At 39.5% G+C, this 14,509-nt stretch overlaps 2 protein-coding genes across 5 annotated transcripts in view; one reads left to right on the top strand and one right to left on the bottom strand.

Moving 5' to 3' along the window:
- The window catches only part of LOC146309632 (septin-9-like), a 108,521-nt gene that overhangs the window by 51,885 nt on the left and 42,127 nt on the right, over nt 1-14,509 (bottom strand). For 3 of the 4 annotated variants that reach the window (XM_084744126.1, XM_084744129.1, XM_084744127.1), the window contains one exon: nt 11,098-11,853. In XM_084744126.1, coding sequence (XP_084600252.1) covers nt 11,098-11,853 — 756 coding nt within the window. Of the gene's footprint in view, nt 1-11,097; nt 11,854-12,943; nt 13,080-14,509 lie in introns of those variants that run through there. The other variant, XM_084744128.1, reaches the window with a different exon arrangement.
- LOC146309638 (uncharacterized) lies at nt 1,042-9,059 on the top strand. The gene is made up of 2 exons (XM_084744054.1): nt 1,042-1,795; nt 8,992-9,059. Exons 1-2 carry the CDS (start codon nt 1,042-1,044, stop codon nt 9,057-9,059), a joined length of 822 nt encoding a protein of 273 aa, XP_084600180.1.

Genomic DNA, 14,509 nt, shown 5'->3' on the forward strand with positions numbered 1-14,509 from the left:
ATAGTCCAACACTATAAGAACAATTTTTCTCAACACAAAACGAATTCACGGATTTCACCATGTATAATCCATGATATCAGATTCAAATAATCTGGAGAAATCTCTGCATAGATGACGCGAGGTCTTCTCTGGGCTCAACTGAGATAAGATGAGATGGACTGGTGTGCATTCAAGTCCGCATTTCAAATTTACTTTGGAAATCATGGACGCTGTGTCCTCCAGACTAAAGAGGAAAAGGACCATCAAAGTTCCAAGAGCCAGCATCTGTGATGGTATAGGGGGGTGTTAGGGCCCATGGCATCATGGGATACTGTCATATCTGTGAAGGCCTCATTAATGCTGAAAGGTACATACAAGTACATACAAGAAAACACTCAAGTGCTAGTTCATACTACTTTGTACTGTATTCAACTGAATATGGGCCAAATCGTTGCATTCTGGTTTTATATACGTTCTACACAATGTACAACAACTTTTTTGCAATTGGGGTTTTAGGTCATCCTTGTCACACTCTACTGTGTAATGTCACGTAATACAGTCGACAGTAAAGCCACATTTAATACAGAAGGAAGTCTCAACCAAACAGCCGCGCTGTCAAACTTCCTGTAACCAGCAACGGTTGTTTCAGCAGTTTCGTTTACAGAGAAACCATAAATGCCTGCGCTCACAAGACAGATTAACAAAGGTGAGCTCTCTTATTTTCCAATTGCTAGTTTTGGATTCACCATGGCACTATTTCACATGACTGCTGAAGCATTTAACTCAAATCTTCTCAGTGAGGGTTCTCTCCTCTTTGTGTTACTATCCTGCCAATGCTGTCAGTGGAAAAACAAAGAGGGCGTTTCGTATGAAAAATACTGTAACTTTGGAAGATGCTCATTTGTTTTCATTAACTTCAGATAAACTTTGGAATTCAGTTTTGCACAGAACAAGGACTGGGGATAAGGACACCCCTTCTCTGCTTACAAACACATATATGGATTGACAATGTACAACATGGATGAGTAATATGAGCAATATCTTTTAAAATATTTATACAGGATGATGAAGATGTCAGGAGGAGTCATGAGATGCTGTGTAGCTCTGCTGCTTGTCCTGAGCTCTGTGTCAGCGACACATAAAAGGCTCGATTCAATCAAAGATTTGAAGGAAATCAACTTTGGCCGATCTGTGCCCAAGCACAGTCTCATACTGCTCCACTGGTTTGCCAACGCAGTTGACATCGACAGATACAATGTCATGTGGCTGAACTTTGACCCAAACAGAGAAGACTATGGCTCACATCATTACGGCAACTTTGAGGGGATGTTGGACCCACTGCCTCGAGGATACAGGTACTACACTGTAGGCAATCTCAATCAAGACATGACATCCAGGCAGCTTCCATCTTATGTTGTTGATCCCCCAACAGAGTATGAAGGACAAAACAGGGACAGGATCATATTTAGAGTCCAGGAGCAGAACACAGGGCGGGGAGCTTTGCGAAGAATAGACCAAGTGTTTATCACACAGCATTATGACACTTCTGAATATCAGGGGACACGTTACGATCCAGATCACACCTATCAGATCACTATTAACCTCCTAAGACAGCTCAGACAGTTTTCTGTGACAGAAGGCCAACGACCTCTGCTGCATCTCATAAACCACTTTGGGACTGATGCTGATGATTTCTATATCAGAGAAAGATGGGGAAACCTTGCCTGCCTTGGACTGCTCTTGTTCATTGTGATCGAGGAAAAGTATTCCTCAAACCAACGTAACAACAGACCAGGAAACAGACAAAATTACCGTCGTAATGCTGCTTCAGAGATCAGCATTATATTTAAATTTGTTTTATACATAATTATATTTTATTATATATTTAGTATTGTAGCGTATTTTTTTGAAAGTAGGTAACATGAAATGAGGGAGAGTAACATTGCTAGATACTGTCTAAAAAAAGATGTGACTGAAAAATAAAACACAGCCAAAAAAACCCAAAAACAATTAATTAAAACACTTTTTTGTCGATCATGTTCTTGAAATTGTATCTTTTTTGATATTTTTTGCAGCATTTGCTTCTTTTATATTTGGTGTGTTTTTCAATGTTGTTTTCTTTTATGCTTTACGTTTGTATTCAGTCTCAGTGGTTTTGAGTTTCAATTCTCTGTCACTGTTTTGTTGGGGAGGGAAGGAGGCAAGTAGAGTGTTAATTCCATATAATCTGCATTCTACAGAGACTGTCATGGCTGTATAGTTACGACCTACACTTCAACATCAGCAAGAGGCTGTTTAATTGCCTGGTTTGTTTTACCTTTGTAGGTTTAATCCTATTGTGTACCATATTAGCTTTTAGTGAATGTTAAAATCAACTGCTTGTGATTTAAGGCCAATTATTTAAAATCGATGCCATGAAGGTCTGAGTCAAAGTTTCAGTCCTCCCCAGTCAGTACTTTAATTTCGTTCAGACTACAGGACCAGACTTAAAACTATTAGTGATCAACATGTCTTCCTCACCTACAGAGGAAGAGGTGATCAGTAAATTAAGGTGGTGTAATGTCTGTTTGGACTGAAAACCTGCACACTTTGACCAACATGGCACCGCTTAAGACATCTGCTGTAAATCATTTGGACTTCCTTTTGGTATAAAAAAAACTCCATCCAAATGTTCTGCTTGTTCATCCTGTGTCTGATAGAGATGAAGAGAATGTAAATTGCTGGATAAATGGAACAGATAAGTCAAAGGCTCTACAGTCTGATAAGGTCAGTCTTCCCTGATTATCTACAGTACAAGCTTTAAAAAACAGGAGTGTATTTTATTTATGGTTTTGTATTCTTCTGGATTCTTGAAAATTCAATCATGTGTTTATTAAACTATAATATATCAGTCAGACCCATGTTTGTCTGTTTATTATTTTATTTTCAAGGAAACCAGATAAGAACAGGGTGCAGTTTTTAACTGCATGTTTGCTTCATGCCAAACACACACCCACACACATATTAACGATTAATCAGGAAGACCGTTTCCATCCCTTGTGACATGCACAAGTACTTGTTTGTAGCCAAGTCCCAGGCAGGCCTATCAAAGGGCTTTTATGTTTGTATGTAAGAGATGAATACTGTTAGTGTGGGGAAACTAGGATAGCACTCAGCCAGCCAGCACAAGACCCAGCAGATCATAAGATAATGAGTCATGATTAAAAACTGTTGCAGATTCAGCTTTAAGAAAATACAATTCAAACGTGGCTCTCAAGAGCCAGTTGTTAATGACAAACAGGCACTGCTGTTAGACAAAAAGAAGTCTGAAAGCTGACAAATTTCATCATTTGTTTATAACATTTTCTAAACAAGGTGTGACTACATGTTTTGTTTTACAACCAGGTCAACAGTCTGCAGGAAACATCTTATTTCTGCAACAAAACAGATTATTAAAATATACTCATCAATAATTGACATTTATGTGCAGAAAATATTATTTTTATCCATTTCGTCCATTAGCATTTGGAGATTTGGACAGAACCAAAACCCAATTGTTGGTGGGTTATGCTTACTGTAGTAACAACCTTAATTCAGCTAGGGGTAACTGAGTTACTTTATGCACATGGAAGTTACAAAAAGTTGTAAGGTGAGGCTGCAACTAACTATTATTTTCATTATGGATTAATGTCAATTATGTTTTTGATTCATAAATAAACTGCTTAATATATTAAATGTTAAAAAACTACTAAATTATTAATGAAATCAAATTAAACACAAGTGGGCACAAGTTCTACAAATTTGTCTGATTAACAGCTCAAATCTTGATGTTCACTTTGAGATCATGTTTACCACAGAAAACCAGCAAATCCTCAAATTTAAACAGGTGAAACCAAAGACTAATTGTTTTTTTGATTAAACAAAATCTACAATTAATCTATCTATTGTCAGAATTGTTGCTGCTTAACATTCTGACTAAATGATGATATAAATTCCCTTTTTTCACATTCTTACACACACACACACACACCCCACATAATGCTGCACTCAAATATTAGAGCAGATAAACTATTACCTTCGGTTTTAGATTGCCAATTCACACAGCATGACTTCAAAGCTAAACAACAGGATTGTGTTTCGATAAACACTCCTCTTCAAATTTAATATTTCCTGGAAGTTGCTCAATTTAATTTGAAAGAATGTATAAGGTGCTTAACACCATTTCTTGGACCAGGGATGACCTTAATGCCTCTCTGAGATCATAAAGAGGTCAGTGATGAGAGGGTTTGGGTGGATGGCATGGGAATGGATCATGTTGACAGTCTGGTCTTGCAAGTTGCTGTGTGTGGCTTCACTCCTACACACGCCTCATCTTCACAGGTGTAATCAAGGTAACACCCTTCTAATGAAGAAGACTTATTGTTAATGACAAGTTGTAATAATAAAGAGTAATATCAGTTGACTTAAGGGGTATAAATCACTCACTGGTGTGCTACTGTAATATCAATCCATGTCCAACACTAACAGGATATTAATTCATTACCTGTGAGTAATGATATCAGTGCACACAAACTATATTCACATCCACAAAATATTGTTTGTTGTCCTTTTTCTGAAAAAGGCGAGTCCTACAAAGCTGTTTATATGGTGATGAGTATTCCTCTAATATTCCTGCTTACATGTAGCTGCACATAATCTGATTACAGATGCTTCTTTGTGTCAAAATAAGATTTTTTCAAAGTTATCTACCAGTGGAACACAGCCTCCCTATTTCATTCCTTTAACCATCCTCTTGAGAACATATTGTGATACTTGCACACATGTAAACATGCTTGTTAATATCCAAGTCTTTCATAATGTTTCAAAGTAGTTGTGTTTCTCATTCTGACCAGTAATGTGGGCTTTCCTTTTTTGCATGCATCTCTGCCCCAGCCTTACACACTGTTGGCTGGCTGGTTTGTTTATAGCACAGAGCTGATCGTAAACAAGAAAGAGGAAGTGTGTCACAGACTGCAGTAAAACCCCTAATTGAGACATATATTCGGAATGAATACATGTCTAAAGAATGAGCCTGTTTACTCAGTCTCACACAGACATAAAGTAGTAGATTAGCTGCATTGGTGTGTTGGCCACAGATTGATAAAATTAACCAAGAAGTTTAATTTTAGGGCTCTTTGTTGCACAAATTTAGAAAGTTAAAACACCAACATTCTTTTGCTTTTACTCAATGCTTTTGATATATATAGTAGAATGATATACACTGTAAGGTATTCTGTCAGGACAAAATAAAAATTTAGTGCAACAAAATTTTATCCAGGGTAAAAAAAACAAACAAACACAACATCCCTGTGTCGTGTTGCATGTAAAAACAATATTGATGTGGAACCCTGTCTGACTTTTCTGACATCTGACCATGGAACTTCCTTTGCCTGCATGGCTACAGGCATCAGTATCACCATCAGAATATAACAGAGTACATTATCTCTAAAGAACAATCTGAACTACCCCTTTGCTTCCACCTCTGTGCAGATCTCAGTCAGTCCTCAAGCCAGTCGTTCTTTTTTAATGTTGCTAAGTTCACGCTTGCAAAATGAAAGGGCCTTTTCCCTAACAGAGCGGCCAGGAAAAAATAAATCAAGGTTAAGGAAAGACTAGCAGTGTACAGAATGAATGAATGTGTGCGTCTGTCTGTAGGCCTAAACATGAGATCACATCCTGTTGAAACACCACATTACTGGATACAGCTGCTCATCATTATAGCCAACAAATGAACTGAAACGGAGCATGTCATTACAGCACCTTGTACTTTACACAAAAACAACCAGCTTATCACTTATCAGCATGTTCATCCGTCACTCCCCCCCGGGGCGAGACAATCTTAACCTTGTCATCTCTGTGAGGGTGAATGTAAACACTGAATACATGTAAGCACATGAGCACAGACACACGAGCACACCAAGAGCCCAGAGACAGGTAGATCCTAGTTAAAGGAGCAATATGTAACAGCCTATGGTTGAAGTGAGTCGTTTCCCATTGCGACAATCTGAGACTACACACAGTTTGAGTTCAGTGACTCCCTGCCAGACTCCATTGACATTTTGCTCAATTGTAACTGTAATAAATATCTACTCCTTCTAAAAGATTATTAACGATTTCTTACAAATCATGAACAGACAACTAATTCAGCATCATTTGAACTCTAATTAATGTGAAAATGGCAAATAATTACACAAGTTTTGGAGCAGAACAGAAATTTCAAAGGAGGACATACCAGCTCTGGCACTGTTGACAGAGAAGCAAGTTTTTCAACTCGGCATATTTGCTTAATCTCTTAATCTCTCAACTCATGATTTAGTACAGATTTCTCCTTTAAATGTCACGCGCTGTCAAGCAATAACCTAATGGGCCACACAAAAACTCAGTGAGCATCCCACCAGATATAGTGCTGATCATGCTGCACCGAGGGTAAACAGCAAAGATATAAACTGAAAACAGTCCAAGTTTTCCCTTCTAAAAAATCCAAAATGTTTATGTAAACATAACGACTATCAAAAAATAAATAAATACATAAACACTTTGCGTGAATCCGTGCAGTGTGTGTACTTCTTGAGGAAATGGAAAGTAAACTGTAGTTTTGGGCACGTTGTCAAAGCAGTGTGGTCTGTTGGTTTAGTTTTACTCCCAAACAACTGGAGGTTAAGGTGGGTTTTTCTCTTTTTGTTTTCTCCCTGACGGACTTTACAGGAAATAACACTCTTTTTCTCGCACCCTTCATGTCTCTCTCCATTTTTCTCCCTTTGCTCTTCTGCTCACTGACCCTCCTCTCCGTCTATCTCCACGTCCTATCTGCTTCTCGCGTCTCTCCGAGCTTTTCTCCGGCAGGGCCTCCCTCCCTCCACATGCGCGGCTGAGCAGGAGGATGGTAATCTGAGCCAAATGTGGCAGAAGTTGAGACTGAATCCTCTCATTTTTTCTTGCTTAGTGGGGAGCAGGGATCAAAGTATCGTGGGGACGGCTGCAACACGGACGTTTTCTCATGTAACATGGAAGTCCACAAAAAAGTCCACCCCGTCACTCAGTCCACAGGTGAAAAATCGTCCCAATCCAATCAGTTTTGCCACTTTGTTTTCACTTTGAAAGTAAAAAATAAAAAACAGATGTGCTTTCTGTTTTTAAAGGTGATGTTTATTTGTTGAAGACTGTAAATGTAAATCATCTGTATCATTGAAGGTTTAATTTATCATATTAGCTTCGGGACAGAAAGATATACTACTTTTCCCAGTATACAGTTGGATTTACAAGAAATGCCCAGCGTTAGGATGAAGATCATTAGAGGTCCCATCAGGCCAGATATTTGAGCTTGAGCATGTCAGGCTATTTTATCTGAGGGACAGTCCGTAAGAAGTGATTATACACTAAGGTGAGCATTGGACTAATTTCATACAATAATGAAATTTAACATTTGCTTTAAGGATTTTGTCTTGCGGTCAATTTATTCAATCTTCACATTCGTCCCACATCTTTGTTTCTCTGTCCTGACAGAGACGGGCAAAATAATAAATCTTTCTTGATATACGACTCATCAGTCCAGGGTCTCTGTTGTTGTGTTTTGTGCTTCATAATGCACCACATATTTCTGTTTCCAAAAGGTGACTAATCTCTGTGTTTTTGTAAGAACAGGTTTGTACTGTTTCCCTGTAAATGAAACTGCAGAAACAAGAGGGAAGTTTCATTAGCTGTATAATCAAACTTGCTGTGACCAGCAAGTCACAGCAAGTTTGATTATACAGCTAATGAAACTTCCCTCTGTGTTAAATTTAGGTTTATTGCTGACTGTACTGGACTTTACAGAGTGTCATAGAGATTATGGGTTGAGAGACGAGGATGACCTAAAACCCCAATTCCAAAAAAGTTGGAACATTGTGTAAAATGTAAATAAAACAGAATGCAACAATTTACAAAAACTTTTTGATCTATATTCAAATTGAATATAGCAGAAAGTAATATGAACTAGTACCTGAACTCTTTTATTATGAAGTCATGCTGTTGCAACGTGCAGAATGTGTCTTGGCGTTGTCTTGCTGAAATAAGGAGGATCGTCCCTGAAAGACGTCATCTGGATGGCAACATATGTTGCTCCAAAACCTGTATGTGCCTTAATGGTGCCTTAACAGATGTGACAGTTAGCCATGTCATGGGCACTAACAGACCCGAAAGGGGTGACCCTCACCTTATCCATGCTTGTGAATGACTGAGCCTTTCACGGACGCCCCTTTACTACCAAATAATGATTTTATCACCTTTAACCAATTAACCTGTTTACCTGTTGAATTTTCCAAAGAGGTGTTCTCTGAGCATTCAGCAACTTTCCCAGTCTTTTGTTGCCCCAACCCAACTTTTTTGACATGGTTAGCATCTATCAAATTCAGAATTAGTGTATACTTTCAAAAAAGAACAATGTTTATCAGTTTGAACATTAAATATCTTGGCTTTGTACTCCTTTCAATTGAACACAAGTCAGAAATGATTTGCAAATTATTGCATTCAGTTTTCAGCATTCAAGTTTCACATAATGTCCCAACCTTTTTGAAACTGGGGTTGTAAGTAGTTGCTTATTTTAAGTTAGATTCAAACAGTTACTACTGTCCCAGAACGTTTTTTTTTTCTTTATTTGGCTTTGTCCAAATTAAAAAAATACATGGATATGTATGTATATATGGATACTCTGAACAAATTCATCTCTGCGTAAAGAGGGAAATAGAAAAAGCTGTACTTTCTTCCCTGCTCTTCCTTGTTTCCCTTCTACGGACACATTTCAGATAGCATGCACATTTGCAAACTGATTCACCAATACTGTGCTACCGAAGAAACTATTGGAAGGAAATATCCTCAGCAAGAAGCAAGAAATGAGATTAAATCTTGAGCTGCACGCAAAGGAAGTGCAGTGGATAGAGAGAGAGACACAGAGAGGCAACACACAGCATAAAAAGTGGAAATTGGAGGCTTTCTATTTTTATGTTTTATGACCTCCAGATTTGGAATGTATCACCTCCCAGCCGCCTACGCCTGGATACTACTCAACCAGTGAGAGGAACCCATGAGCACAGCTGTCTCCAGATAACACTGCTACACACACACACACACACACACACACACACACACACACACACACACACACACACACACACACACACACACACACACAGAGAGACAGACACATAGCCGTTCTAATAGGATAAGAGCTAGGAAAGGAAGCAGCACAAATAACTTGCAAGGAAAGTGGAGATTTTGACGCCACTGCATACAAACCAACACAAATAAACACATATTTTCCCACCATAGCAAGAACCAGCTCCAAGCTCAAACTCTGTTGAAGCTTGCATGTGAATTACTGTGAAAGCATTTCACTGAAACTGTAACGTAACCTGTGCTTCATAACTCTCAGCCTGCATGTCAGGATGTAAATCATTACACTCCAGATGACAGTTTAGCCTAATTTAAGCATTCACAGAACTTTAGCAGTGATTCAGCTAAAAATATAGAGTTTGTCCACAGGGTGGTGCTAAAAGAGTCAAGAGCCTTGTTCTTCCACTTTTGACCTGGTCTGTCTGAAAGGTTAATCCAACAGAACAGTGACTCACCAGTATTCAGTATCTTACCACAGTTATGGGACATTTCTTGATATTTTCTCTCAGCAAAACCAAAACTATTTGTGCAAGTTACTACACAAACATCTGATACTCAGTATGAGCTTGGCATCGTCTCTGTGCAACATGTCTGGGAGGTTAGTCAGCAGCATCTGAAAAGTAAAAAACTCACTCTGTATTGTCTAGACAAGGACAGATTTATTTGTATAATGTTTTAAAAAGGTTAGTTTGGATTCACTGAAGTCCATCAACAAAATTAAACCTCTCCTTTAGAAATAAGTAAATGCAACTCGAGAACTGGGTAGCAGACACTACAGATTTTAACCAGCTTCTGATTCAAGTTCAAGAGAGCTGGCCTGTTTAGTTGCTCGCTTGTTTGAGTTCTTTTCTAACTGCATCCTGGGGACTATCCCTGTGATTCTCATCATCACCCTCCCTGACCTACATTCACAGTTAGTCTAGACCGATGAGGTCACAAGGACTCAAGCTTGTGCTCTTAATGGTTGGTTGGTCACAAAGTGGGGTATAAATTCTGAGTAATACAAAATAAAGACAGTGGAGCTTCAAAATTTGTGTCATATTGAATTACAAAGCTTTGTTCCATAATCATACTCAATACTGTGTTCAGTGTGTGGGTGACTAGAAAGAGGAGAATTTAAATGAAGTGAATCATGGTGAAGAGAAATATATAAATGTGATGCATAGTTCTGTGTGTGTGAATACGTGTCTGGATCTTTGAGTGCCTCAGAAAGACTGGATGAGTTTGCTGCAAGATTAGGTAAAAACTAAAACGTCATAAACAGAGGAGAGAAACTGAGCAGCGACATGGAGAAACAACGATAAGATGATTTCATCACATCTAATTGCTGCCAACTGTTGCAAGTCATTGGCTTCAGAAAGACGGGCCCTGTTGAAACCGGATACAACAAAAATGGGGACAGTCAAGGGTCACTTAAATCAAAAACACAAACAGATTGTAAAGGAGTAAACAGACCAAAATGCCTGGTTGTTGTTTTTTTTTAATATCTACCAAGGACACAAAAATTGCAACAGTTGAAGAATGACCCACATATGTAACTAGCACTAATGTCTTATTTTATTTACTATTTTCTTATGGCACGAGCTTACTAAGCAGGAACAGCTAAATGTAGCAGTTTACTTCAAAAAGTTTTTTATTTACCCCTTTTATACAGCAATGATGCTGCTGAGATAAAACTTTGAAAGACTGACTGACACGCGATGTGCATTGTTTTATGGAAATATTAATCATGACATTAAGACTCTAGAAGTGTATGGTTTCACTTTTCCTGTGGTCTGGTGCTAAAAAAACAAACAAAAATTGCAATAGATCATAATATTGAATTGCATTACTTGTAGAATCGCAATACCCAAGTATCTGATAGTTTAGATAGCTAGATACTTTTAGATTTAACTGAATCACCCTATTTTACACATAAGAGTTAAAAATGTGCTGAACTGATCAGGTACTCACTGTCTGTTGGTCGGGCTGCAGGCGGCTCTGTGACAGGTGACTGCACCCTCTCCACCCGTGGTTCGGACAGGGAGGGCAGGGGAGCACTAGGTGCAGGAGGCGGGTGGTTGTTGTTCTCCACTGCGCTGCCTTGCACCAAACTGTCCGGCTGTCTGAAGACAGGCATCTCTGGCCTCCTGGAGGCCCCCTCCACTGGGCTGAGGCTCGGGGACGGGGGCTCTGCTCTTCTCTGAGAGGGCTCGGGGATCCTTGAGACTGGAGCCGAGGACAGCTGAGCGTCCATCCTCCTGGGAGGGGCGGGGGGCTCACTTGGTCGTGTCATGCTGAGTTCGGCCCGTCTGTTTGTGGAGCTGGAGATGGAGTTTGAGGAGCTGTCCAGGGGAGTACTCCGACTGCTCAGGCTCACCTCAGGTCGCTTGAGGCCAAAGCGGGCAATGCCAGCACTGGGCGAGCTGTCAATCTGCTTCGAAGAGACCTCAATGGAGATTTCTGTGCGGCGGGAAGAGGCTGTGTCAAGGTTACGACCCCCTGATAACTCAATGCGCCTCATGCCGGTCTTTGGGGAACGTGGATTGGAAGACTCGGAGGGGGAAGATCTGGAAGAAGAGTAGTCAGAGTTGCGGGAGCTCAGGTCGTAGCTCCGCTGGCTGGATGTGGAGGAGGTGGATGAGCGGAGGGGGTTGGTGGTGCGACGAGTCAGGGGAGAAGGGTGCGTGGATGAATCCGTCTCCTCCACCTCAAACGACCGTTTCAGCGCTGGGAAACACAGAAAGCATTTACGGTTAGACAAAAAACAGAAGAGTTTCTTAGCCCATGCAAATGCTTATACTAGCTTGAGCTGCAGCACCAGCATCTGTAAAGCATCTTATGATTCTTATGCAACACAAGAAGAGAAAAAACATTTAAAAAATCAGATAACATAAGGCCCTGAAGCAGCGATAACTCTCATGACTTTTTCTTTGGTGAAACAAAGTGGTGGCATTGGACAGCGTTCAAATGTTTGTTTTGGATCAGACAGAAAGTCACTGATATGATAAACGATATTACATGATAAATGATATAAAAATAACATACGGATGTCTGAGTTCTCTTTAACGCTCAATTCATTTACATTTCATGACAGAAAAAATAAACTGACACTATCTATTATTGAATATGCTGACATTGTCTATTACAGATGTTATCAAAGTATCCAAACAGTTTCAGGTGAGGCTCAGTGAATGAAAGTGAAAAAAATATGACATTAGTAGCCAAAAGGAGATCACAGAGAACAGGCTAAATGTCTGACTGGTTGAGGAGACTGCTCAGGGAAAAATAAATATTAATAATTCCTTACGTGTCTGTCTAACACCTGACATCACATGTCAACAGTCTCGGAATCCATATAATCCATAAATATAACTGTATTTCCGTGCAAATATTATATTTTGTCGCCTCAGTTGGCTAATAGCCTCCGTTGTTTAGCTGCGCTGTTTTAGAGGGAAAAGTTCAGGGCAACGATTGTTTTTTGTTTGTTTGTTTTTAATAAAAGTGGGGACGCAAAAGCTCATGTTTGAGCCCAAATCCTCGACTTGCTGCACTGCTCAGGGACCAACAAAACTTAAGATGAGAAGCAGTCTGCACCAATAACAGCTGGGAACAAATGAAACGTTGAACGTAACATGAAGAAAATGATGAATGTGGCTGCGTTTAATCTGACAGGACAGGCCCAAACCGCTGCATACAAACACGTTCAGCCAGAATGAGCGTCAACACTTCGGCTGCCAAGTCAGTGAAAATGCACTTAACAACATTTTGCACATTGCTGAAGCCAATAAATCGTCAAAAGTGAAGAGGCTAATCTTACCAGACTTGACACGCTTCACATAGCTCGACAGCAGCATGGTTTAGTTTAATTCTGCTCCACTCGAATATTTTTTAAATTCCCACCAAGTTGATTTTATTAATATCGCCAGATACAAACACACAAGTAGCTGCCACTGAACGAACAAAGTAAAGCTTTTTTAAATTACACGGACTTCATCTCTCGATATGTTACCCAGCTCGCACACCTGACAGTATTAGGACTGCCTCGCGACCGCTCTAATTGCGCATGGCCTCTTGGTCCAATTAGGGGAGACCAGGGACAACTGTAACAGGGAGCAACGGAAGAGAGCAGCCCATCCAGGGTACTTTTCAGGCTTCGTTTTGCAACCAAGACTGAGAACAATAATACCAATATTCTGTGCAGTATTAGTATTAGTAAATATCATGTACAATGTTACATTTAATATGAAATGGAATATTATGTTTATTATCATGTGCAATATTACTTTTGAATATTATCATCATGGGTAATATTGCATTTAATATTCTGCAATTTTAAATTAATTATATGGTGCAATATTCATTATTATATATCAATATTACTGCCAATATCACTTTTTCTAATTTAGTTTACTTGTTTTTTCTCAACTTATCTTACTTCTTTTGTGATTCTATTAGGTACTGTGTCTTTGATCCTTATACACTTTATATTTTTTATATTTCACTTTTCTATTGTTTTCATGTTACTGTAATTTTGGAGCAACTTCTGGCACAAAAAAATCTTTTGGAATCAACTTCTATCTTAACTTATCTAATCTGTGCTCTACTAGGCAAAATCACTGATGTCACCTGCAGAGTTTGATTGGTTTGGAGAGAGCAATATTTAATTTATATAACGGCAGATTCCCTGCAGAAAAGGCTGTGTGATGCAAAGGTAGAGAAGTGAAAATGTGCACTGTACACTATACATAATGTACACTTTTCTCAAATCCATTCCCACGCTAACAGGCCCTCTCCTTCCACATCCATTTAATGTGCTAGTATTCCACCAGCAGGCTTTTGTTTTAGTTGTTGTTTGATAGATTTTTTTTTTCTCTGGCCATGGCAAGCTCCATGTCAGATGTGCGGCTGGCACCTGGCTCACCTCAGCTCGTCCCACAGACCGAAGCAGCTACAAACCCTGGAGCAACACGGCCTCTGTCCCAGATAAACACCCACGCCTGCGCAGGCTTCTGGCCTGCTTCACGGCTGACGGGCCAAGCACCAGCATGGTAGAAGACCGCCTTCTTGGAACTCTGTGTTTTCTTCACATCTTTAGTGTTTGAGCAGGTTTTAGTGTCTAATATCAGAGGGTCTGCTGAGAAGCAGGCAGCTTAGTATCCACTGAGTATAACGTGAAATACTGGTTTAGCTGGGTGTCTATACCAGTAAGATTAGTCCTCACAATTTTCCTTTGTGACACTTTCACTATAAATGTAGAAAATATTGGTTTGGTCACTGTTAGTTTGACTTGCTGTTAAAGGGACAGTTCACCCTTTAAAGGAGAACTCTATATTTACTGAAATTAATCATAAAATTAACACAGTTTGTCTTCAACGATCAAGGA

Source organism: Lutjanus erythropterus, chromosome 19, assembly GCF_056507025.1.
Source record: "Lutjanus erythropterus isolate fLutEry1 chromosome 19, fLutEry1.hap2, whole genome shotgun sequence".
In the NCBI taxonomy this organism is placed as follows: domain Eukaryota; kingdom Metazoa; phylum Chordata; class Actinopteri; order Lutjaniformes; family Lutjanidae; genus Lutjanus; species Lutjanus erythropterus.

Coding starts and splice junctions, on each gene's coding strand:
- LOC146309638 (XM_084744054.1), top strand. CDS start 1,042: ATGATGAAGATGTCAGGAGGAGTCATGAGATGCTGTGTAGCTCTGCTG. Junction 1,796..8,991: donor AAACAGACAAAATTACCGTC/GTAATGCTGCTT, acceptor TATGACCTCCAG/ATTTGGAATGTATCACCTCC.